A 27,329-nucleotide genomic window follows, 5' to 3' on the forward strand; every position below is an offset into this window, starting at 1 on the left:
ACTGGGGACACCAGTGGAAACAGCACAAGTGCCATACAAAAGAAATTGGAGGACTGTGGCAATAAATCTAATGTTCTCAACAGACAAGTGTATGGAAATGCAAAACTAACTTCACAACCAGGTTCCCAGATAAGGTCCTAGGGAAGCCCTGTGTCTTCTGGATTTTGCAATCCACTGGCTAATTTAAATCGGGGGTAAACTGATTGAAATTTTCAGTCGGAGGCATTTCTTCGTATCTGCTTTCGGCTCTTAAAAGTTTTGAATTTTGATTTGGCCATTGGCATCACTCCTGTCTCACTTTTCAGAAGTGCCACATTCAGGTGTGCTGGCTAAAGGGTGACCCACTGCACCCCTGCAGAAGGAAAAAAAACACTGACTGTGGGCAAGTCTGACAGAGAGTGTCTCCCACCTGTGTCCGTTCATCAGAAACTGATCTGTTAAGAGCTGTTGAGTCAGAATAAGTGTACGCAGGTGGAGCAGAGGCTGAGTGGAGATCTGTATGCTCAAGCCGCAGGACAGTAACCTTAAACTTTTAGTTAAACTGGGGATTTGTGAGCCTAGAGACTGAGAATGTAAACAAGCAAACTAGGAAGTCAAAGCGTGTTTATGTACTGTACCTTCCTTATGTGCCTTACAGTTCACAGTGTCTCACGCTCACTCTTCCTGAGTCATAAACTTGCCAGCAACCATATCACCCTGCAACTCACACTGGCACCCCACTAAAGCTCAGCAGGTGTGAAGAGGTGTTAGTTGGGTCAGTAGGGGGTGCTCACCCTGCAGCCTAATGCAGGACTAATGTCCCAGTACAGTGATGGGGACACTATATGTCTCAACTGACTATAATACCTTCTGGCACGTTTGTGGTGTATCTCTCACAAAATCTGCAAGGAGTCTTTTTCAGCGAAGGCATCTTTATTGCCTCTCAAACAGTACATAAAGGCCAGATTTGTTTAAGGTACAAGATGTATGAACACTGCGTCCCATCGCAGACACAGACCTGCGCAAAACTCCTCCCAGTGGACATCCCAGTGCAAGCACCAGTGGACATCCCCGTGCAGACTCCTGCTTGGTGCTGCCCAGGGTGCAAGGATGCCTGATCAAAGTCCTGTCTGGGGGGTACGATGTACTTTTCACTTCTTAATGACCAAGCCCTCTGTACTCAAAGGGATAAGTAACCTTCTCAAGATTTGTGCCATTTCTACCACTTTACTCCTAATTTATTTCCAAAGCTCCTTGGTTTTCATGATCGATTTGTCACATCGCTATGCAAGCTTAAAGTTCTCACTGAACTCATGAAGAACTCACGGAGAAGCCGCACGTTTCATTTATTGCACTCGGACACAGATCATTACCCTGACGTTTTGACCTTTGAAACTATTCTTCTGAACCTTACGTTATGAGGGCTGTCATAACAAAGGGGATGAATAATTAATTATGCAATGGACAATCTTCTTCTGGTCTTTAAAATGTAATTTATTGACATTCTACCCTCATCAGTTTGGAGTAAATTGTGTAGACTGTAAAGGAAAACGTCTCCTGGGGTGAATAGATGTGCAAGGCTCTGTGATTTTTACTCGCTTCCGTTCAAGATCGATCGACTTGAACGGAACCACAGAAGGGCCACACAGACACCACGTTTCGAATTCACATGCCTGCACTGACATACAGTACATAGTGAAAATACTTGCAAATAAATATCCATTTGACCGAAGACAATCGGCTCGAATGTATAGCGGTTAACTCGATTAAAAACACCAGGCTGATCAACCACAACACCGCGCAGGAGCAGTGCGCCATATAAAGAAAAACATGAAATTTGATCTAGGGAAACCTTTACTTTGCCCTTGTATTTTTTCACATTTATAGAATCCAACCAGGAATTATGTAATCGGCCAAACTTGTTTAACACCCTAACCCTGATGTCCGAGTCGATCAGATGAGGCCAGTGGTGATTATATCATCAGACGACTGTTCACAGAATGACGCTTGTGATCTGTGCTGTAATATCACGATACATCAGTAATACACCATCTGCCGAAAATGCTTTCAATCCAGAAACTGCTTACTTGTTTTCAGTAGATGGGTTACGGCTACCTTGAAAACACTTTTACCTGTCTGTTTTGTTCTGTCATCCCCCACGTGGAACTAATCGCACTCACCGGCAGGGGCCGGACTCACACCTGTTGGCGCACACCTGTGTGAACCAGTGCCCCTGAGTTCACGTACAGCGCAGCGTCATGTGACCCGAGTTGTAACTGGGGTAGCGCCGTGGTTAGCACCAAAATCCGTGATAAATCTTCCAGGTGTTTGCAACTGACTCAGTGCCGCTACGATTTAAGATCCGACATTGTTGTTGTTCTTTAACTTAAAAACCAATAATTATTGTCAAGGAAGTTTAAAATATTTCGTGTCCGTTCTGTAATTTGTGACGGGCAGGAGGAGGTTAGCTACTGGCAAAGGAAAACACGATGATTACATGCATGTGCGGATTAAAGGGAACTGGGGAAGTTTATGCCGTGGCTACAAAATGACTTCAGTCCTCCAGGCCAGGAATTCCCCTTTTCTATTTTCTGTCCAGTTGCCAAACATGTTTAAGTGCGTGACTGCTTTGAAACTGCTTGGCTGTAACTGATCCAGAGGACATCTGAAGATCACACTTTCCCCTTTCAAGGAGCTGTTGTTAAAACATCCATTATACCCGATAAAGGTACTCAGGCGTGTTGAGGTAGCCTACCTTTCGGTTTTTACTGTTACGCTTCTGTACCTGTAATACCGGAATTATTTTCTTGGAGCCCTCAACATGTTTCTTCTAAAGCCGCACTGATACAGTTCCTCCACTAGAGGGCAAGCGGAGACCACGAGTTTTGGCAGCGAGCGGCCTCTGAGCACCTTGGTCCCAGTTCTTGATTCGCAAAAAGTACAGCTTACACGATATTGTGGAGAAAAAAAAAGACATAGGGCTGCTATTAGCTTGAAAATCCTCTAAACCCCCCACTGCTAAAAAACGGTGTGGACTTGTATTTCCATCCATCCACCCAAGCAAAGGGCACTAGGCGGGGTTCACCCTGCAGGATGTCAGTCTAGCGCAGGACACCCACAGACACAGACACACCCACGCCAGGACCAGGTTTCCCAAAGCCAGCTGACCTGCCAGCACGTGTTTGCACTGTGGGAAGAGGCCGGCGCAATCGGAGGAAACCCACTGCGAACACGGGGGGGGAGAACATGCAAACTCCACACAGACAGCACCCAGGGTCTATGATAGCGCCCAGGGCCCCCAATCACCATGTGCCACTGTGTCACCCTACGCTTTCCCAGCACGTCAGATATTTGGTCCTGATTGGTTTGATACTGTATGATACCGGCTGCCTAGACATCAGAGAAAAGCGCCTGTCGTTATAATCCTTTTAAATTATTCATCTTCTGTAATATCTTTTAATATATTTTTATTATTAATGCAACTGGTCAACATTAGCATCACATTTGAGATTAAAGTGCATTGTGGGAAACACATGCTACAGTAGATCGCCTACATAGCGTTATTTCACTAAGCGACCGAAACCTGGCAAATGACCCATTTCCCAATTTTCTTTTTTGTAATACACAGAAATTAATGCTGGCACGTAAAAAAAAAGAACATTCTGACTTTCACAGTCACGCTAACATGGACTTTGAGGTGTGAACTCATGTTTTAGTGCTTTGGTCTCCTGAGAAGGTAACAGGTTTTACAGATTGAGTTCTCACTGAACCGCTGGTTTAAAACAGCAGTGATGAAACAAACAGCAGAAAGTCTTGCACAGCACAGCTCCAGCTGCACCTTCAGTGCGCTATTCCACATTGTCATCTATAATTCATTAGGGCAGTGCCTCAAAGGTTTCTGGCTCATCCTTTGTGCTCTGCTTCCTTCTTGTCCTGAACACCTTGCCTATCAAGAGAAGATTCCTACATGTATGCAGTATTAAAAAAATCCTTGTTTATGTAGTTTTAAGAGAAGGCCGAACTGCATCGCATAAAAATGGACAAAAATATATATATATGGTACATATACACAAGGCTTAAATAATTGAAAAAGCACTTCTTTGAGGAACATCGTTTTCTGACAGAAATCTTTCTTCACCTGTTTAGATAGAAACATATACAACACAAAAACCTCCTTTTCAGATATGTACAGTATGTATACATTATTTTAAGATATAGTACAGCGAGTGCCATTTCCTCATGTCACAGACAAAACATACAAACTATTGACAGAACATATAAAACACAGCAAATCAGCCCCCACCACAAAAAGAAATTATACTGATCATATAACTGTAACATGTAATAGAATATAAAAATAAATTCTATGCATAATATATAACCATCTACATATCAGATACTATCAATTAGCAATATATTAGAGGACATTTTGGTGATCTTTAGTGATTGCTGAACACAAAAATGTAACAAGTATAAAGATAGGAATTTTAAAAAAATTTGAATAAGATTTAAAAAAATCTGTAACAGCTGTGTTATAAAAGCTAAGAAATAAGCTTTTAGAAAATATACAGTAAGTAGTAAAAGTTTAATTATTCATTTCATTAGCAAGTAAAAGCCAGTCCTGTAGAACGATATATTCAGTATCAGCTCCCACAGGGTCAGCAGTGAAGTCATCTGTGAACGTTATTGCATATTACATACTGTCCATTTCCCTCCAGCAGAGGTACAACACTGGTGCCTCAGGAGCTACATTTGTTTTGAGTGTCTGACAGACCTGAATCACTGCTGCACAGATCCTGCCCTGGGGTCTGCAGTCCAGCAGTGTTCCTCTGATTATCGGCATTTTAAGAGAAAAGTTTCTTTGCTGCATTTGGCTGGATTACTTACACCAGGTGTACTGTAGGTGTCTTAAAGCCTGTTGCTGTCTCAGGAAAAGGACACTTACGCAGCTTCAGCTAACTGAACAGGTACTGTATTTGAATATGGAAATCGTCATATGGATTAGACGAGCGGCCCACCGTAGCTAGGCCATCAGTGACTGCTTTGAAAATACAGAGCAGTTATAATTTGAGCCAAAAGATGATGTGGGAAGAAGTTAAATGCAAGTGTACGTAACAAACATAAGTGCACACACTGGGGCTTCTAGCTCAAGGGGTTCTGAGCACGTCTTGCCCTCAGAATAAGGAGACATGTGAGCTCCATTAATATACAGTCATTCTAATTTGCCCGGGTTCACAGTGAACATGTCCTAAACGAATAAGAAACCTGAGTGGAGATTACACCTGCTATTAACAGGTGTTCTTCTGTTGCTGCCTTCGCAGATTCAGGGTTTTCAGGACCCATTAATAGAAGACATCCTCGTGCACCCAGTCCTTGACTTCCACAGTGAATTCACACTGCCCATTAGACAGAAACCTGGGCGTTGACCAGGGCGGAATAGGCTCCCTGTCTGGCCATCAGCTCGCTGTGCGTGCCCTGCTCCACCACCTGCCCGTCCCTGATGACCGCGATGATGTCGGCGTTCTGAATGGTGGACAGCCTGTGGGCGATCACGATGCAGGTGCGTCCCTGCCTGGCCTCGTCCAGCGCCTGCTGCACGATCTGACGAGGAAGGGCACAGCACTCGGTTAGGACACACCCAGCCACTGTCGGGCAGCGCAGTGTGGAGCTCAGCCCCTAACATGTCGTTGCACTGAGGCGGCGCGGCCTGTCGCGGAGGGGCAGGGGGGGGCACTGACCTTCTCGCTCTCCGTGTCCAGGGCGGAGGTGGCCTCGTCCAGCAGCAGCACTTTCGGCTTGCGGACCAGAGCACGGGCGATAGCGATCCTCTGCTTCTGCCCTCCGGAGAGCTGCGCCCCCTTGTCCCCCACTTTCGTGTTGTATTGCTGCAGAAACACACAGAGACACTCTTGGAAACAGGGGTGGAGACCAAGGAGAAGGTGTGTCTCTAATGCAAATTACACATTATAGACAAATAGTTTTTTTTGTGAAAACTTAATGTTGCCTAATACAGAATTACATTTATAAGCTACAGTGTCACTGGATATCAGACAGAATTGACAGTAATGCCACTGTAGAGGTTTACACATGCAGTAAATGTCACTTCTGGGGAGTAAATCTCACATGACAAGAGCTCAGAAATCAAAGTCTTAGCTAAAGGAGGTGGCTCCTATACTCCTGCCGAATTTCAATTGTTTGCATAACAATTTACAGTACCATACTGTGTAAGCAGTAAAAGTACACTTGAAAATAAATGTTGCAATGCGTTGGGAAGTTTGGACATGTTGATGTTATCAGACAGTGAATTTCACTTGACCTTTGAATATTCTCTCCAACTCTCTTGACTCAAGGGCTACAGTCAAGTACCTGAGGCAAACTGAGGATGAAATTGTGGATGTTGGCCCTTTTGGCAGCCTCCTCAATCTCCTGCTGGGAGACCTCTCTGCTGCAGTCCCCGTACTGAATGTTCTCGGCGATGCTGCAGTCAAACAGGATGGGTTCCTGGGAGACCAGACCCAGCTGGGCCCGGAGCCAGGCCAGGTTCAAGGACTTGGTGTCTTTGCCATCGACAAGCTAAGAGGGAGAAAGAAAGAAAAGTTTATTTTTATTTGTGAGTTAAATGTTTTATTTCAACAAAGAATATGCAACAAACATCACAGTTTCCTTTCATGTTTCTGGATGCTTTATATTTTTGCAAGATATAGAGCAATATATATGTGTTTCATTTTAAGCAGCATCTTTTTGCATTATTCCTCACATCATCGGTCCTGATATTCACTCATCTCGGGTGGACACAATCAAGATGGTATAACATGCAAAAGGAGCCACCACTGAGCTCCGGGTTGCTAACTATCCCAGCAAGCAGCAGTATTGTTAATTTGTTCACACGAAGCCATTTCAGTTAAAGAGCCTGCCTGAGCTTCCGGCCCGAGTGCGATCCGTATGGAACAGCTGGACGAGCTCTGGGCCGAATGCGATCTGTATGGAACAGCTGGACGAGCTCCGGCCCGAGTGCGATCTGTATGGAACAGCCGGACGAGCTCTGGCCCAGGTGTGATCCGTATGGAACAGCTGGACGAGCTCTGGGCCGAATGCGATCCGTATGGAACAGCCGGACGAGCTCCGGCCCGGGTGCGATCCGTATGGAACAGCTGGCCCTCCGAAGGTGCTGACCTACGGCTGTGTCTTACCACTTGTCCAGCCCCGGGGTTGTAGAACCTCTCCAACAGCTGCACCGACGTGCTTTTCCCACAGCCGCTGCCGCCCACCAGCGCCAGCGTCTGCCCCTTGGCCACCTTCACGCTGAGCCCCTGCAGAACCTGCACGCCCTGCCTGGTGGGATAGGCAAAGTGCACACTACTGAACTCAACGTTGCCTTCGAAAGAACTCTGGAACACAAGAAATTGGCATGTTAGTGCATTATTGCTCTGTCCTCTCATCAAGCACTGGAACGTCTCTTAACAATACAGTAGGTAGGTTTTACAGTTTGTAATGTGTTTAAACCAGGGGTTCTGACAACCAGTGGCACAGAAGCTTGTCACTTTAATACTGTATTAGGTTTTCATTTTGACATCAAGCATTGTTAATCTGTAATGCAAAATTTTACATCATATACTGCTTTATTCTGTTTCTATAAGTATTTCCACTACTGCATATACTGCGTAGATATACTGTATATGCCTTCTCCAGATTTCTTTGAATGTTTCCCACAGTCTTTGTGTACTTCTGGTGTTAACTGCAGATTTGCTCCTTTTCCTGAGCTACTTACTGGTTTTTCCCCTCCTTCGTTGTAGATATCGATGTCTGGTTTTCTCTCAAGCAGCTGAGTTATTCTTTGGGCAGAGGCTTTTGCTTTGGCGAAGTCTGGGGCAAACGAAGAGGACTGTCCGATACTCATCGCAGCGAACACTATCACAGAGAACACCCTGGCAAAGCAACGTCACATCGTGAGCAGGGGAGGGCAGAGAGTGAGCCGCGATAATATTTATCCATTAATTTGGGTTTTAGCTCAAAGATGCCTGCAAAAATATTTTCCACACTGTGAATGGAGCTCTCCTTCTCCTACCACTTCGACATACTAAGTGCCGTAGGTGATCCTGGATCCTTGAGGGGTTTTCGAGGGGCGGCTATGTTTTCAAGAGTGATGATCTGATAAAAGGGATATTGCAGATCTTGAAAACCTCAGATTGTAACATGGCTCTGAGTAAACATACTGCCATTTCATGATGTTTTTACTGAACTACTACTAACCACATTGCAAGAAACGTTGTGATGAATTCCTTTTTTAGATGTATACAACTATTTCGACAGAAACAGATTCCAAAGAGTACTTTCATCAAATATGGTACTTACAAGAACACGTTTTCAAACTCTGTATAACAGTGCGCAATAAGCCAAGACCCAAAACGAAAAATTGAAGCATTGACGAAGTAAGGCACTGCCTGACCGAGGGCGTAGGTCAGGCCGTAGATGGGCGCTTTGCACAGAGCTGCCCTGGAGAACAGAAACAGAATTCAGTTTGAAAGGTTAAATAAGGTTCTTACTTTGCATTTTGAATATTCATTTTATACATTGCAGCCTGAGAGGTTTACCAGTTGTAAGGAATTATTCACTGTGTAAATGTAGGGTAGTTATTCAGTGGGTCAAAAGTAAAGAAGATATTTCACTTGTTTTCATAGTAAGAGGAAAGCAACACAAAATGCCCTCTTCTTCAGAGTGGTTGCCTGAAAGTTTGACTCCAGTGTAATAATAAAGGCTCCTTCAGAATTTGAGAAGCTCGTATGTTGTATTATAATTATTATTACAAAACTCTTGTCCCAGGACATCTACACAATAGCAAGTCCCTACCTGTATGGTGGTTGTAAACTCTCTTGAAACCTTTTAAAGAAAACGTCTTCTCTTGTTAAAGCTGCAACTGTTCTGATGTTTTCTACTGTTTCCGTGGATATCTACAAAAGAATAAATGTAAAACTTGCTGCTGAGCACGAATAGATTTATTTCTTGCTATTATCATGAAGACAGCAATACAAAAGAGCAATGGATACAACAAATATGGAATCTGTATTGACTGACGTGCATGTTTTTTTGTTCTCCGTGATTCCTATTTTCACATCTCCACACTGTGCAATAGAATGAAAAGCAAAATATAGCAACCTGTAAAATGCTTCCCTATTTTGACAAGAAACGTGTACAGTTGCATGTTTTTTTTTGTGAAGAGATAATATTTGATTCCAAGATTACCTTTGTCTTAATGACACTCAAAATGGCCATATTTCATTTCTAACAATGACACAGCGAATATAAACAGATAGTGTACTTAAATACTTTGGCATTAACTTGGCTTGCTGAAGAAATAGCTGGGGTGGCTGAAGATCAGCACCGTCACAAACCACACAAAGGATTGCTAAAACAAAAACACAATAACCTGATAAACTGAGCGAGAAGCACGTAGGATACAGACTTGAATTTGTTTGATCGAGAAGATTTGGATATGCGGCGCTTCAGAGGTGCACTGATGGGGAATGACGGAATTGAGAAGCACGTGTGATGCAGCTGATGGAGCAGAAAGTCAGCAAACAGGTGGCGGCACTAACTGTGGCTAGCTGGAGATTGCATCTCTGTATGAGCAGTGAAAGATGCTTCGGAGTAGCCTTACACAGAAATAGGAAGAGGGTTACCACTAGCTTAAATTTGCTAGTGGATGAGGATTCCAAGTTGAACTCCCCAAAGAAGAAATATCAGCTGTGTTTGATGATGGAACCTTTGGGAGGGGGAAGCGTCGAGGGCTGACGTTCCACCAGTTGGACGCCAACTTGGTGGGGGGGGGTCAGGGAGTGGGCCAAGGAGGAGGCCCTGACCCAATACAGACTGACACAGTGCACTTGAACTCTCTGGAAGGAATGAGCATGAGCAACAAGGGGTGGCTCCAGCGGGGACAGGGAAAAGAAGGATTGGGAAAAGGGGGAGAGATGAGAAAATCAATATGGGCTGGGACCATACGCTTGTTGGCTTGGACACTCTGCCAGGAGAAGAGGAAGGGAAAAAGGGAGATGAAGCCTCTGTGATTGTTTGGAGTCCTAAGGAGGGTTGGTAACATCAGGAAAACTGAAAGAAAAGCGTGACAGTTTGTAGAGCAGAGCCACTTGTTTTGTTTGGAGAGTTTGAGAGAATGTAACTTCCATCCTAGCCTGTAGGAGACAAACATGACAAAGATAAGATCTTGGTAATGCAAGTGTGAAACATGTTTGTCTTTGATGAAACCGCATGTCAAGTGCAAGATAAGATGGGTGTAAAGTTGTGCGCAATCAGGGATTATTTATATGTAGCGGAGTAGAAGTGCAACATAAGAATTTAACATCCTCCCAAATGTCTGTTAATGACCAGTAAGCATTCTTCATATAAAACACCCAGTATAATTTCTGAAACTGCTTTTTTATAAAGGTATTCTGTTTTGTCAGACAGCATGTGGAAAACCATGTAAATTGTACAGATCTGAATCGTAGTACCTTTCCAGATAATTCCAAAGATTTCTGATCTTTGGAGGCATGTCCTGCTGTTGACTTCATTTGAATGATATTTGCTCCGACCAGAAATGGAACACAAGCCAGGATTAGCAGAGTCAACTGCCAGCTGAAAACAAAAGCAACTATTATGGCAATTGTCAGGCTGCACAGCAATCTTGTAACCAAGCCAAGTCGTGCTCCAGCAGCCTATAACAAAGACAAAAAGCAACATGTTAATACAATTATCTGATTTTAACAAATGCAAAAACATCCATTAAATACCAACAAAATTAAATTTACAGGTGATGGTAATGAAATGACTGGTGTTCTTAATTCCAGGATGTGTGAAAAACATCCTGTTCAACTATAGCATTCATATCATTTAGTTTTATGAACTTTAACATTCCCAGCTGTATTCAGTTTTGTTTCCCTGCTCCTGGAATCAAGGGAAAGTCATAAATCTGATTAAACTCTAAATAGATATAGTGCCTTCTGTGAGTGGCATTAAAGGTGTGGAACTGCAAGACCCCATAGTCACTGGTTTGAGTCTGGATCACAATTGTCCAAGTGCAGCTGATGTAGAACTGTGATTAGCCAGCCTAGGCTCTCTTGGCTTTCTGGTAAAAGAGTGACTCCTGTGATTTGACAGGTTCTTGTGGTGACATAATTGAGAGAGACCCCACTCCTCCAATCCATGCTAACTCTCCTGTCAGGCACTGTGGAGCTTTGCAAAAGGACAAATAGCTTTGTGACCAGCAAGTCTGCATTGCTAGTTCTCTCTTGACCGAATTAGGACTCATAAAGCAATTGTGGATACATAACAAAACATATTCATAATCATCAATCACATTTTTAAAAGTACAACTGATTAGATGAAAAATATGCATCAGAATAAAACATTTACCCCTTTCACAAGTGATGCATCGGTTGCAAGTTTGGTAGTTAAAATGCCCACAGCATTCTTGTTGTCATCAAACCATGCAATGTCCTGTTGAACAAAAAAAGTGTTTGACATTCTGACCATTCAAACAGTACAATCAATGCTGCCTTAAAACAAACAAACAAAAAAAATGCAACAGACAGAAAAAAGAGGTAAAAGATGAAACAAGAAGTTAAATATTGCCGCTGGTCCTTGCAATCCTGTTGGCACTGAAGAGATAAGGGTCGTTTTCTTTTACATGTGTGACATTTGTGGGGGCTGCAAAGCTTCTGCGGGAAATGAAAAGTAACAATTTAACCCTCTCTACATGTCAACGAATAAAACAGCAGCTGCTTATCTGAGCTCCTAAATACCTATTACTAGCCCTCGCTCAAACCATGACTCTGTGAGCCTAATTCTCTGTCAAGCAGCCACTAAAACAGCCGTTCATTTCCACCAAGAAACTGCGGTGGTGAAGTCTGCAGGGTGCTAATGCTTTCACTGCTGGCAGACATGGTCCTTTGAAATGACCATGACTTTAATGTGTCAAAGCACATATTGTTGTGTAGAGCTGGTAAATCATATCTTTTTTTCTTTCATCTATATGCTTTCCACGTCACTGCATTTTGAATGGCAGATACAAGCCTGGCCGCCTTACCTGTCTTATCATGGCTTTGAAGGACTGAGATCGCAACCTCATCGTGAGGATCTCTCCCGATTTCCCAAACATGAAACCCTGCAGGAGAATGAAAAACAAGTCCTGTCAATGAAACAGACTCCTTGTACACCATCACTTTCTTTTCCCCAAGAGCTTTGCTCTGCGCTGTTTCTTTGTTTCGGCTCAGAACGGGGTCTGTACTTGGACTGGCCTGAATGTGGCATGAGAGTTTGACTGCTCCAGCGAGGTGGAGGCAAAAGAGAGGCAGGCAGGAGAAAAGAGAGCTCAGTTGCACCAGGGCAGATTTACAGTATCAAATTTTCAATGGCTCTATGACATGCTGAGTACACTAGGGCCTAGTTGTGAAATATTCACTATAATAACACTATTGCAGTTCTCATAATGACCATTCAACGATTCATGCATTTAACGATAACACTCTCAGTCTTTCATTCGAAAAAGAAGACTGATTTTCAAAAACAAAAAAAAAGACACCTGAAATGATTATTTTGCAGATCTCATAGAGGCATATTGTATTATTATAAATGAGCCAAATAAATATTAATTGGATAAAAGCTAGTTTCAGTTTAAGGGAGAATTTAAAAACCCAGCTGGCAGAATTAATTTTAGCTTGTGTGATGCTGCATTATCTCCTGTCCTTCCTGAACATACATGTCTTCTATTTTCTGTATGTCCTTTGTTTTACCTTGTACATACCTCTAAAAAGTAAGTGACAAAAGCAACTGCTCCAATGAGAAGAAACATCAGTGACAATAAGGTTGTTTTTCCTCTTCTGACGTCAGGATCCAATTCGCCAAAAACCTATGAAAAGGGAACAAAATATACTGCTGATTTAGAAAGTCTATGTACAATACTTTTAAAATCATTTTATTTACCTATTTAAGAACCATTTCAATGATTAAAATATATTTATTCGCAGATAGAAATAACGATACCCTTCACCCATGCTGAAATGAAAGTTACTCGTTAAAGGTTACTAGTTTTATTAATATTATGAATGTGTTTCATATCGAATTTGGTTACAATTGTGTTTTAGATCCTCCCAAATTTGCACAATCACATTCAGTTGTAATGTAATCAGTGTATTGATAGATTATGCAACCAATCATGAAGTTAAAAAAATAACTACAACTGAAAGAGCAAAAACATTTAAGAATGAACTAGAAATATTGTTTTTTAACAATAACCTCAGTACGTTCATTAAATCAATAATATGAAGCAGCAGTTTTCAGCTTTGCCTCCAGGTTTGCATTAACTCTGTTCTTAGTTGCCTCATTTTTGCCTTTTTCATTTTACAGATGTAAATAAGCAAGACTGTAAGACTGTAAAACGTGGCCTTAACTGATATAATTAAGGAGCACTAGAGTGAAATCCGGAAAAGACAGACTCCTTCAGGCCTTGGTGTAAAGGTGGGACAGCATGCCTCACTTACCCCGATGATCTTGGAGAAGACAATGGCCACGCAGGGGTAAACCGCTCCTCCAATCAAACTCGCGACACACCCTATCACCAGGAAGGGCCACTCCGGCTTGTTCATTTCCAGGATTTTACCAAATGGGATATCTGGGAGACTTTCCTCTTCCTGGAAGTAGAATAATGTTTTAACTGGAAACACAATTCCTTCGAGTAGCATTAAACAGAAAGTCTCAGTGTGTCTCGTTCACCTCCAATCGCCGTCCCAGAACATATGAGAACAATTCAGGTTTTGGAAAATGTGTCTTTTGTAGCACTGTGCACATGTAGCTTTACCTCCTTTTTCTTTTTCCCTCTTTTCCTCCTTCTCAGTTTGGTTTTGGCTGATCTCCTCACGCTTTGTCTGCTGCGTCTTATGCTGCTTCTCTGGAAGATGCTGGCCTGGGACGCTCCATTATTCACCAGCTCTGGCTCATCTTCAGATGCTTCATCGTCAAACGAGAACGTGCTTCCCTCACTGTCTTCCTCAATGTGACCTGAACTCTTAAGCAGTCAACAAGGGAGGAAAGCATTTAATGCTGGGGGCAGAAATAAGGCTGTATTTTATTTTCCTTTGTGTCTAAAAACCTCCCACCTGCTGTGCTCACTTTTGTTTGAATTTTAGATTTAGATTTAGATCTAGATTTAGATTAATTTTCGATATTGTCATTAGCGCCTGCACGACTTCTGTTTTATTTGCATCATCATACAATTAAAAAAATTAAGACATATCAAATTTAAGCTTCTATGCAAAAATACTTGAGTTTGGATTTTATTTAGACTCTTTTGTTACATTAGAAATTTAACCTCCAAAAAAATGTCAAAACATTTCTCCAAAAACCATGACAAGAACATAAAGTTACAAGATCGATGCATTGCGACCAGCTCAGCAATCCAAGGATCTCGTCCAAGCCCTCCCTGAAAGAAGCCAGGGAGTCCGTTTCAGCAGCATGGCGGGGTAGGTTGTGTCACACCCCCACAACTCTTTGTGTAAACAGAAACAGGGCCTCTTGCTTTCAGCTGCGAATGCACTTTCCTGTAGTTTCCTGTGTACAAGCCACTCCGCTGAATAGGTTAAAATCATTACCTGCTGCATAACAAGGGAGTAGTAGACCCCCTTCTTGGCCATCATCTCTCTGTGGGTTCCCTGTTCAACCACCACGCCGCTGGAGAACCCAGCTATGACATCTGCCGTCCTGATAGTGGACAGGCGGTGAGCAATCATGATGGTGGTGCGACCGGCTCTTGCCTAGGTTTGAGAAAGAGACAGCTCCTTTTCTCTGCAACGTGTGGACTTTCACTGTCCACTTTGAGCTTCTGTTTACCGAGCTTAAAACGCTGTTTTGGCATGCTTTGGAAAAGTGCAAAAAATTTCAGTAATTTTTAAAATGGAATGCAGGCTATAGCACATTTAACCACATAATGATTCAAAGTCTCCGTGTGTTAAAAAAAACAACTGACTTTAGTTACAACTCTTACTCAAGATAAAAAGGGGAACAAACGGAATGGTGGCTTAACAATTCACTTAGAAAAGTGCGATCATTGATAGTCCTTTTTATTTAATTTTGGCATAATGATCATTTTTGGCATCGGATGCATGGTCACCAGATCCACCATTTGCTCTGTACTGTATTCAACTGAATTGACTTAATTAAGTCCTGCAAAAATGTAATAAACAGTTGTATGTTCCCCTTAAATCACAGATGTTTTGAGTACACTTTTCACAGCCCCAGTATTTTTTTAGGACTAAGGCAATTCCTTTGGGTGCACTTTTGTTCAGATATTTGCCGTTTATAAAAGACAGCACAAAGCCTGCATCATGTGACGTTCACTGTAATGTACAAAACACAGACTCAATAAAGAAAAAGTCGACGCGCGGGTGAGGTCAGCCTGACCTTGTCCAGCGCTGTCTGCACAACGCTTTCGCTCTGCGTGTCGAGAGCGGACGTGGCCTCGTCCAGGAGCAGGATTTTGGGGTTCTTGACAAGAGCGCGGGCGATGGCGATCCTCTGCTTCTGGCCCCCGCTCAGCTGAGCTCCCCTTTCGCCAACCATCGTATTGAGCTTCTGTCGGTGTTCACGTTGTAAAAGGGGGAGGAGAAAGAGGGCGGAAAAAACCGTCAGCAAAGCAGGGCCAGGGCGGCGGGCGCGGTGCCTCCGCAGCCGGACCGGCGAGGACGCACACTCACGTCGGGGAGCTTCGAGATGAAGTCATACGCGTTGGCCTCCCTCACAGCCCGCTCGATGTCCTCGTCCGTCGCGTCCTCCCTGCCGTAGCGGATGTTTTCCGCGATGGTGGTGGCGAACAGCACGGGCTCCTGGCTCACGATGCCCATGTTCTCCCGCAGCCACTTCACGTTGAGCGAGCGGATGTCGCGCCCGTCCAGGGTGACCTGGGGGTTTCGGGGGGGGGGGTTGTTGGTTAACCCTGCTCACACCCCCCACGCCACGCGTGAACGTGGATCGGGTTGTAAGACGAGCGGCAGTGGCTGTTACCTCTCCCGCGTCAGGGTCGTAAAACCTCTGCAGGAGCTGAATGGTTGTGCTTTTCCCACAGCCACTAGCCCCGACCAGGGCTATCGTCTTCCCTCGCTCAATTTTCAGGTCCAGTCCTTGAAGAATCTAGGAGGAGATGAAGCGGCTGACAGCACAGTACTCTCACCTCGCCGGGTTCCTTGTAATGGAGTATTGTAAATATGCACAGTGAAAACTGCCAGTATGAACACTGTGCAAAGGAAATGGACTGCTTTTCTTTAAAAAAATATATATTTTTCAGATTTATACAGCAGTCGCATGTTAACAGATCCTTCAGCTAAGATCATTGTAAATTCTAAAACGTACAGAACGGGATAACTCTGGAGAAGGTGAAACACAAAATGAATGTGTCTGTACTGTACCTTCGTGTAGACTCTATTTCTCTCCTGTGTGTCCTCTCTCACCTGGTAGGGTCTTTCTTTCTCCCGGTTTTACATTTCCTCAACATTACCCTCTCACCCAAAGAAGGCTCAGCACCCAAATGTTTTTTCTCATTTTTACTTCTCAGCAAAAGCTCAATTTTAACTTGTTTTTTTGCTGCCAACGCATGCTGACGCTCAAACCTCACAAATAAACATGAGAGGGACGATGTGCATCTTCCAGGATTCTTTGTGTTGATAATTGTGATGCTGTTAACGAAAGGGATGGAGTCTAACCTGGGATGTCTAGCAGGTTCTGTCTGAGATTCACAACTTACTTTTACATCCTTCCTGGAGGGGTAGGAGAAGTGGATGTTCTTGAACTCGATGTCGCCTTGTACGCTGTCGGGTTTGTAGCCTTCCTTTGAGCTGCTGTCGATTGGATGTGGCTGCAAGACAGCAGTGGTATTAAAGCATCAGTGGTAACTGAGGCCGAACACAAAAAATCTTGTTCCTCGCCAGTAGAATGTATCACATGCATACCGAATCAATCGTGCTGTAGATTTCATAGGCAGCTCCTCGGGCATTAGCGATGCTTTCCAAGTTTGGCGCTGCTTGGCCCAGCGAGAAGGCGCCGATCATCACAGAGAAGAAGACCTGAAAGAAGCCGACACTGTCTGTCTGTGCACAAGTGAATACCACTGGCAGGGAGGCCCACACCAGTGTGTTCAGCACTCAAAGACTAAGGGAACATGTAGGAGAGCCCTGCAGGAACAATACCTTGAGGAAAAGCAAAGTAATAATCTTAGGAGCCAATGGGAGATACAACTAAGTGCAGACAACAATTTATTTAAACTGATTGCACAAGAAACTGAATTCACATTTTAGATGTTTCGCTTCAGATGTGGAAGATCAGTGAATTTTGAAAATACACACGGCAGGCGGCCATTCAGCCCAGGTAGTTTCTAGTGGCAAACTGAACAAAGGCCCCGTCCAGCCTTGTGTGTAAGAAAGCGTCTCCAGTTCTCAGTTTTCAACATGCTTCCCTGTAGTTTACACGGGCCGCCTAGCTCAAGTTTCAGTCTGCGTACTATTCCCCTCTGTGCAGGATATTCTCTTTCCTCTGCTGAGCAGTCACACTTCCGAAACAACAGCCCTTAAAATCATAACTCTTCCCATAAGGCTTTGCAACAGGTCAGAAGAGTGTCAAAACACACCTGGGAGACTCAAGGCTATGCCAGCACAACTGATACTCTTTCTTCTCCCAACTTACCGTTAAGACTTTCCCGATGGAGTAGTTTTCAGGCTCATCTACAGACAGTTTTGTTCCATACCAGAAGGCCAGAGCGTAGGATCCGAATATGATAAACTGAGTGAGCCCCATGGAGGCGTTGGTTGTAATTGCCTTCTTGACTCCTAAATCCTTGGCTTTCTGTAAATTTCTTTCATACCTGAAATAAAACCCGATTTTTCTAAATCATCTTCGGTTTTCTAAAGCACCATTACGTCACACTGATATTCCGCTGAGTTCCAGCGGTAAATTACTGGGTTTTCTTTTCCTAAAAAATCAGTGATTCATTTGCAACAAATATTTCCTTGAAATATTTGCTTGGATTTTTACCTAGATACCGCCTAGGTTATTAATAATTCTCTTAATTAATTATCAATAATCCGATTTATTGCATTTTCATGGAAAAATAAAGCCGAACTTTACACAGATAATAATTAAAATACTGATGTGTTAAAAAGTGTCAGCAAATCTGATCACGTTGACATTTGTTTTAAGGAAAAGAATACTTTGACTTCTCAAGTATCAGTGTAGTATGTACAGATATGACCATCTGTCTTTCACCCGATAGCACCTTAATCCTGGCAATTGTTACAACACCCCAGAGCCGATCCAGAAACCACAGGGTAGTGTCCATCACGGGGTGCGCACACTTAAGAACAATACAGAGACCCCAGGTCACCTGGCCAGCATCACTATCACATGCAAACGCAAAGAGAACAGGCAAACTCCAGACAGAAAATGCTCCACTGCAGGATTGAGCCCTGTAGCTAAAATGCAGCAGCACTAACCTTCTTGCTACTGTCCTACACCAGCTCTGACTGTCAACTATAACTTTGCACTTCACAAAACAATAATTATCCGTCTTATTAAGAGCCTGAGATGTGAACAGTTCACACAGCTAATACAGGAACGTAAGAAGGTTTACAAATTAAAGGACGTCCTTTGTCCTACAAGTTTGGATCTTATTTAAAATCCCCTGTATTATTCAGTGCTGTGGAGAACGGATCAAACTTACTTTTCTACAGCTTTCTTCTGTCCATTAAAGGCAACGACAGTCCTAATCGACACCAGGATCTCTTCAGCCACTGCCCCAGCGCTTGCATAAGCTGTTAGCTCTTTGCTTGTCAATGTTCCCAAAATCTGCAATATTTATTAAGCAAGATTTATGAGGTTTGTGAGGTCCATGTATTTCTGGGTCAATAACTTCAGGCAAGCATCAGTAAATGTCAGCTACTTGTGCTTCTGCGTATAAAATCACAAAAAGCTGGACATTAATGGTTGAAAGGTTTATAGAAAGTGATGCTTTCCTTTGCGGTAATTAAGTGTAACTGACATGTTGATCATAAAACGAGAGAGGTGTCATGCACTACAAATTGCCTGTGTATTCGGTTCCTTTGTTGTAAGGCACTGAATTGTGAATTTAGAAGTAAAGGATTCAGATCTTGTCCTCTAGTTGAGATGAATAGGAAAGTGTCTTACTTTAGATAAAGCAGCTGCAGATCCTGCCAAAAGTGGACTGACTGCTAGGATGACCAAAGTCAGCTTCCATCCATACACAAACCCAATGATAATGCCTGTTATAAATGTGCAGAACATTTGCAAAAATATAGAGATTTTGTCTCCAAGGCCATCATTGATTGTGTTGATATCACTAGGAGACACAAAAGGGTACAAACATAATACTTTAGTTAGGTACAGTACGACCAGTTTGCTGGAATACTATACATCAACATCACGTGCTCCCAAATATACACAGACCCTCTACTGTCCCAACTTACACTGCATGCAAACCATGTGGACTTCTGGTGAGGTCCCCTAAAGACAACATGTGCTTAAAGTGAGAGTGGATGTTCCTCCAATCAGCATTTCAGTCTTTTTTTGTGAATTAATTACATTAATAAGCATAGACAATTTCCCCTTAAATCATATCATAATACCTGCAAAAACTGCCACATTCTTTTTAGATGTCAGGAAGTGAACTCACTTACATATAACGATCCTCACCTACTGTGTACTGAGACTTTGGTACACCATTGGATTATTATATTCAATGGCATTCTTATAGTACTTCACTGCAGTCCTTGGTTCCTTACCCACTGTATATGTCGTGCGCCTGCCTTAATGCTTTGTTTTTTGTGTCATTGTGCGCTGAATGTTTTTGTATATTTTTTATGTTATTTCTGGATAAGCATGTTTGCTAAACAAATAAATAAAAATAATAATTATGGTCTGGATTTCTCATACTATTTTCATACCATAAAGATTTGTACTATGAACCTTTATTTGGACCCTATATTTAGATTTTGTTCTTGTGAAGTTAAAAAGAGCATACGTTCTTTGGAATTTAGTATAATAATAAAGCATATATCTATGCTCCATTTCTAGAACAATTGTCCAAAAGGTTTGGAACAAACTGTAGCTTAAGTCCTATTTCTTTTACAGGCAAAAATTTAGAAATGGGAGAGATAAATTTGAAGTAAGCTTAGAAAATAATGACTTCTTAAGAGACAGTCAAGTTTAGCTAATTTGCGGGAATTCTTTGAACCAGCACCTGAACAGTGTACAACACTAGAGCATAACATACTGTATACAAAAGCTTTCAGAATACTTTTGATAAGGTCCCTTCATTTTCCAATTAAAAGTAGTAGGAAGACAAGGAAATGTCTGCGCATGAATTGAGAAGTGCTAAACGAACAGGGAATGGCACACTGTCTTAACGGGCACAGCCTCTAATTGGACTCATAAGAAGTGGTTTTACGAAGGGGTATATTTTAGTTGTTTCTGATCATCAGTTTTAACTATGCGGATAGATCTAATTGCACAGAGGCTTAAACACAGTCATGAACCGGGCTGACACAGGGCGAATGAAATTTAAGATCGATGAGTGCAAAGTGATCCACACGGGTACATTGTACATATCACAAGGGTGCTCCTGAGCTGCAGGAGTCCGCACACGAGAAGGATCTGTGTGGACTCTTCAATGCCCTTCCCATCAGGACAAGGTGGGGAAGCAACAACAAAGCATTGCAACTCTTGGGTACAGAGCAAAATGTGTGGAATTGAAATCCAGGGATCTTATGCTCAAGCTTCACAACTGACTTCGGTGGCCTCATTTAGAGTATCGAGTACAGTCTTCTCACCCGACCACAAAGAGGAGTTTTAAACAGAAGTCTGGAAGGAGGTCAAGCCCTAGTCTTGCCCACGTGTTTACAGTAAATACCACACTTTCTGCTGACTCATTTCTGCTCCATCTTCACCCTTGCAGCAGCTCCCTGGCTCACCCCTCGTCTGCAGGGAGGTTCTGACAGTCTTGGTTCTGCTCAGCCAGGTGAATCACTCCAGTGTAAGGCTCACTACGCAAATCGGCATTAATGATGGACTGAGCTGCAGCCTTAGAAATTTAGCGAAGAATAGCCGAAGGCATGGCTCCTGGTAGTTCAGTTCACACTTGGGAGGTAAGAGCCAGGGAGAATTGCTGCGATGGAGGGAGGGGAGCTGGAAATGATGTGCGCAGCGCCGGGGTGTGGTGGCAGGCGGGGAGGCGGACGCACGAGGGAGCAATTTGACCTTCACCGAATCTTCTGTTCAAGAACAGCATGGGGGGGGAGAAGGAGGGGCTGTTGTGTTTTGGCTTCTGATTACAGTTTTTTGATGGCTTACAAGTTTATAAATGTTTTCAACATTTCAAGTAATAAAAATGTTGATAAAAAGGAAAGATTCCTGGTCTCTTGAGATTGTCACGTAGCGACTAGTCAAGGGACCTAAACTTCTTCAGTCTAAAATCAAAAGGCAATTGGATCCAAGTACTGCATATAAGGCCTTGAGAGGTCTATAGGTGGAGTATTTCACAGTCTGTAGCGAAATAAAGACTCAGGGTTGTTACTGATTTAGGAGAGAGGTTAGGAAAAGCTTCTTGGCCAGTTTGTGGGAGCCTGGAACTGGCTGTCCAGCCAGAAGGCCGAGGCTTTTAAGAATAGCTGTATTTAATCATAGCTTTGCTTAGTTACTAAGCGACAAAATGAGAAAGACCAGTTGAATGGCTTCCTCTTATTTGCTAAGATGTTCTTATGTTCTTAAGTAGCACTTTTGCTAAAAAGAAGACACCAATAGATATCCTCTTCTTCTCTTTCCAAAAAGCCGATATCCTTACTCTGTAAGTCTTGTATTTAGCACTCCAATCTGATGCGTGTCAAACCATCCCATCTCCTGATGAAGAACGGCGTGGAAATATTTGTCACGAATCCTTCTGGTCTGTCTTGCAGCAGCCAGTAAGAACATCATCACGTGAATTGTTGAAAGAAGCAGTACAGCTGCACCAAGTCCAACAAAGTAATATGCATTCCTTTAACAGAAAACAATACTGTCAGAATGTGTAAAGAGACTTATTGGATGCTTATTGGACTCAATCTGCCAAATAACAAGTCTTTTCTCAGCTTCGTTACTTTATTGATAGTTTATTTTCTAGCAATAAAATAACTCCTGGAAAACAGTAAAAAATACTGTATATGTAGAAAGTGAATATTTAGCATTGATGACAATAAGGTTAAAAGATTATACTCCAGTTTTCTGTATTACCCATAAAGAAAAGGGTTTGGACAAGGCAAAAAGATATTTTGTGGTATTTATCACAGGGGAGAGGTAGGTGCTCTATAACTCACCATTAGTGTACAGTACAACAAATTCAGCTTATTTACCTTGTCATTTCAGCTTCAATATCAATGCCTGGTAGTTTGTCACATTGCAAGCTATATGAGATGTTCATAGAGAAATTCCCTAGAAAAGAGGAATAAAGCATTGTTTTCTCACCAGTTTTCAATGTTCTTAAAAAGTAAATTGACATCAAACAAAGGTATCTCATCAATACAGTTTTGGTAATAAAAAATATTTTGGTATGGGCAGACTTTTACGTTTGTCTTTTTATATTTACACGGATTTGAGAGGTATTGTAATATTTTTAGAAAGATTCTTGAACCAAGGCAATTGTACACTCATCATCTCCAGATACAAAGATCTAAAATCAATCTCTCAGTTTAAGGTGTCATCTGCTAATCTCAGCAGAACCAAATTTCAGTACAAATTTGAGAGAAGTAAACCTTAGAAGGCTTATTAACAAAAGCAGGCCCTCCTGTCCTGTATGGTACTTAGTAGCTAATTGTCCAGATTTTTCTAGTAAGAATCTCAGGTATCTACTTCAGCAACAGGTCTGGGAAGTTACGACCAGACTCCCACAGCTCCGCATGCCTGCAAGTTCCCCAGAAGCAGCAGGTGGCGCTGTGGGGTAAGGTATCGCCATGGGATTGATCCCAGACTATAATAATAATAATAATAATTGCTTACACTTATATAGCGCTTTTCTGGACACTCCACTCAAAGCGCTTTACAGGTAATGGGGACTCCCCTCCACCACCACCAATGTGCAGCCCCACCTGGATGATGCGACGGCAGCCATAGTGCGCCAGAACGCTCACCAGACATCAGCTATCAGTGGGGAGGAGAGCAGAGTAATGTAGCCAATTCATAGAGGGGGATTATTTGGAGGCCGTGATTAGTAAGGGCCAATTGGAAATTTGGCCAGGACACCGGGGTTACACCCCTACTCTTTTCGAGAAGCGCCCTGGGATTTTTAATGACCACAGAGAGTCAGGACCTCGGTTTTACGTCTCATCCGAAGGACGGCGCCTGTTTACAGTATAGTGTCCCCGTCACTATACTGGGGCATTAGGACCCACATGGACCGCAGGGTGAGCGCCCCCCGCTGGCCCCACTAACACCTCTTCCAGCAGCAACCTTAGTTTTTCCCAGGAGGTCTCTCATCCAGGTACTGACCAGGCTCACACCTGCTTAGCTTCAGTGGGTTGCCAGTTGTGAGTTGCAGGGTACCTGTGGTGGTGCTCAGCCAAAGGAGGGATTCCCAGTCACAGTCAGCTAGACACATGACTCAGACCCAGGCTCGAACGTGTGACCACAGAGCTCAGCCTGCATGTATGTATGCCTTTGCCAGCCCTCTGAGCACATGATATAATATTATATATTATATAATAATAGTGTAAAAATAAGAAGAAGTGCTAGCTGTTAAGCTTGCTAGGTGGTCTATCATACTCTCCTTCACCTTCAGTGTCATGAAAACATTAAATATTCCAAGAGGGAAATGGACAGCTCAATGTCCTGGAAGTGAATCTTGTCTAAAGGACATTTTTTAAATATTCATGTCTATTTACACACATAACAAAAAGTCATCCACAGTACATCCGCATTGTAAGAGCGCAGACTTAGAGCAACATGATGTTTCACCACAATGCATTTTGCAAAACAGGGCACCAGTTTGCCTGATGTGTAACAACAAACCTATAGGATGAAATGTAACCCAGATCTACAACACAGTAACACAGTGGCTGAATAAAGGGGTCTTACCTGTAATGTTCACAGGTAAGCCGCTCTTGACAAAGCTGTCAGTCATTTGCCCAAACACAACAGTCAGCAGAGGCAAGGCAACACCATGGGCTGCAGCACAGATCAAGCCCAGTATCATCATGACAATGTCCCAGCCGTCCGCATAGCGAAACTGCAAGCCCACAGGAAACAGGCACTGTCTGAGCAGCTCACACACAGCTCAGCTGTAAATACATCTGGTTGTGCAACTCTGATCTGAGACAAGTGTGCTAGGACACAAAGCCACAGCCTGAAAACGGCTTGATTCCTTAAAGTACTTTCAGGACTGTGCGAAACAGTGTCAAAGGTTGTCTGGAATTTGCAGTGCTTATCAGGAAAAAGTTGTCTCAAATTTCAGGAAAGCATCTCTGCTCTTACGTCCAGCAAGTTCCATACTACGCCTACAGTCAGTTCTACAGCTCATACTTAAGTATGTGAGGGATTTTGTAGGTATTTCAGGTGATTTGCAGTGAAAATATGGGAGACACTGTGAAACAAAGTAACTGAATTAAAGGTGAATGAGTTCAAACAGTAAATTCACAAGGATAGTTTCAAACAAGAGGAAGCCCATTCTAGCCTGTTTGCTAGGTCCTTGCATCTCATTCAGGTGTCTCTTGAGGGGGTTTTGACTTCAACAACATTCTGGGCAGCTTTATCCAGACAAGAGTTTTCAACAGCACAGTGGCAGCCCTCCTGACTGGGGTTTCCCTGTCCCCGTTTCTATATATGACAGAGTGGGAGAAGAGATGGAAGACAGAGAGACAGAGGGGGAGTATGACACTGACCAGACTGAAAAATCCAACCAGCTTGGGGGGCTCTTTCTTTGCACCTTCTTTCTTCTTCTTTCTAAAAAATACAAGTCAACCCTGTATTTACACAATGCAGTATACAGGACGCAGTGTGAAGTAGTGGCTAGGACTGGCGATTTCCAAACATAGTGGACTGTTCTATTCTTAGGCAAAACGGTACTCAATCCTTAAATCCCCAGGGAAAATTGCCCTGCTGTATAAATGAACATTTGTTGTCAGTTAACATAACCTTTTTTAATGAAAAGGATTATATGTGTCAAGCAGGAAAAATCTCCTAAGATTCTAATTTCGCATACTCTGTTTGCATAAACAAATCAATCAGACAGCAGTCGTCGAAAACAGGATTCATATCTGGTATAAATCATCAAAATGCAGCAACTGGTAACATTCTAAAGCATATGACTTGACTAATTCCGGTTCTGGGCCTGAATAAATGTCTAATCTGGAAACAGCGATATGGTTTTCTCCATTTGATCTTCTCTCATAAACTCGTAATTCTCCTGATCCATGCTCGATCCATGCTGAGCAGTAATCATAGCAGACTGAGGTTGCGGGGTGAAAGCCACTCTCTCTCTGAGTCTTCCTATGCACTGTGCTGTAGACATAACTCCTGATTGGACAACACTTGGGCAATTTTACTACATGATACAACACCTGAACGGCGCCAGAGCCTTGTTTACACCAATGATATCAACCTGCAGTTTCTTGGAAGAAGCCAGGGTTTTGACTTCAGCATCATTCTGGGTAGCACTTTCCACAAAAAAGTTTTGGTCCTACCTGGACCGGGGCAGAGCCTTGTTCTCAGACTGAGGCCCGTCTTTGGGCTCCTCTTCGCTCACGAAGGCCAGGTTGTTATACCCATCAGGAATGACATCTGCAATTGAAATGTGAGCCGTCACGCTAGCACAGTGTTCCCTCACAGTGCTGGGGCCGTGGGCTCGATTCCTGGGGAGCTGTCCGCATGAACTTGTATGTTCTCCCCGTGTTCGCGTGGGTTTTCACCCGGCTTTTCGGTTTCCTCCCACAGCCCAGAGACATGCTGGTAAGTGACTTCAGTGAAATGTAGTTCTGGTGTGAGTGTGTGCCTGTGTGTGTCCTGTGATGGACTGGTGTCCCATCCAGGGTGTACCCTGCCTTGAGCCTGTTGCTTGCCCATATAGACCCTGGCTTTCCAGAGACTCTGTATTGGAAGAGGGGGTTAGAAAATGGATGGATGGATTCCTTGTACTTTGGTGGTGCTTTGGTGGTTTTTTATCTAACAACTAATTTAAGGAGCAACTTAAGAGCTGTTCACTGTCCCCGGTCAATAAATGAAACTAAAATAGTTTAAAAGAACAATAAAACCCACCATATTGAGGCTCTTCATGTTGGGTATCCATATCGTCTTTCATTCTGGCTTGTGCACGTTTTCACACAATATCTGAAGTACAAGTTACAATAATATTTTACTTTCAAAGGTTAGTTTGCAGTTTACACTGTTGTCAAAAGTACTATGTAAATGTTAATTTTTAATTTAAAAGATTATCTAAAATATCTTTAGATTTTATTTTTACATTTTATTCAAACACTGAATGTCATGTCAGAAAACTAACTTTGTGGTATCGCATAGTATAGAATACTAGTATACTACATTATGTTCAGCTCAGCATCTGATAGAAAAGGCTCCGCTTGAGGTGACCCTGTTTCTTTGTTATTATTTAATCACACAAACGACATTTAAAAAACACTTTAACTACTGTACCAACAATGATAAGCAATAAAAAGCTATATCGCTCTTCAGTTAAATATTCTCTTTAAAGATTTATAAAAATTGACAGTATTTTTCCTTTAACTGTTGACTAGGTAGGTATATTTTTCTACAACTGTATGTTTGTCAATTTACACCTCCTGCACTACAGCAGCTGTTAGTCCACTTGATATATTTGACAACTCTTTAGGATTCCATACAACTCTCAACGCTACTCAAATACAAATCAACACAAAAAAAACCCCACTCACATCAAGATCCAGTTTTGCCAGATCTGGAGAATCCTGTGAAAATAAAATTGATGTTTGTGTAATAGCAAGTCCAAGCCCTTCCTGTATCACCGTCCGTTTTAGACCAACTGACAGCTACACACCACCTGTGTGCTCCTGTGACATGATTCTTTTATAACCACCTCCACTTCGCAGGATGAGCTGTGACATAAGACCCACTGAGGTGTCAGGTGTCAGGATTCAGGTGTCAGGTGTCAGGAGGTCTGACAGAGTGCTTGCTTGACACCTCACCTGCTGCCTCAAGGAGCTCGTGTCTTTGCAAGTACTAATTGCTTCTTTAGTTAATAGCTCCTCTTCATTTCTATCCAGATTCTCAATTTAAACACACCTAACAAATTT

General features: G+C 42.8%; 1 protein-coding gene across 1 annotated transcript; it reads right to left on the reverse strand.

Moving 5' to 3' along the window:
- Positions 1-3,429: 3,429 nt before the first annotated feature.
- Positions 3,430-27,095, reverse strand: abcb5 (ATP binding cassette subfamily B member 5). The gene is made up of 29 exons (XM_088600400.1): positions 26,952-27,095; positions 26,302-26,373; positions 25,731-25,827; positions 24,930-24,990; positions 24,127-24,277; positions 22,410-22,488; positions 21,866-22,057; positions 19,195-19,366; positions 18,731-18,855; positions 17,698-17,875; positions 16,968-17,081; positions 16,763-16,873; positions 16,027-16,152; positions 15,720-15,923; positions 15,427-15,597; positions 14,619-14,780; positions 13,829-14,035; positions 13,512-13,661; positions 12,776-12,880; positions 12,059-12,136; positions 11,386-11,469; positions 10,485-10,688; positions 8,827-8,927; positions 8,332-8,472; positions 7,748-7,904; positions 7,170-7,367; positions 6,346-6,552; positions 5,718-5,864; positions 3,430-5,580 (listed from the first exon to the last, which is right to left on the reverse strand). The coding sequence occupies exons 2-29, from the start codon at positions 26,342-26,344 to the stop codon at positions 5,383-5,385; spliced, it is 3,963 nt and encodes a 1,320-aa protein (XP_088456526.1). The 5' UTR covers positions 26,345-26,373; positions 26,952-27,095; the 3' UTR covers positions 3,430-5,382.
- Between the last annotated feature and the right edge of the window lie 234 nt (positions 27,096-27,329).

Source organism: Lepisosteus platostomus, chromosome 12 (assembly GCF_059453375.1).
Source record: "Lepisosteus platostomus isolate fLepPlt1 chromosome 12, fLepPlt1.hap1, whole genome shotgun sequence".
Taxonomy (NCBI): Eukaryota; Metazoa; Chordata; class Actinopteri; order Semionotiformes; family Lepisosteidae; genus Lepisosteus; species Lepisosteus platostomus.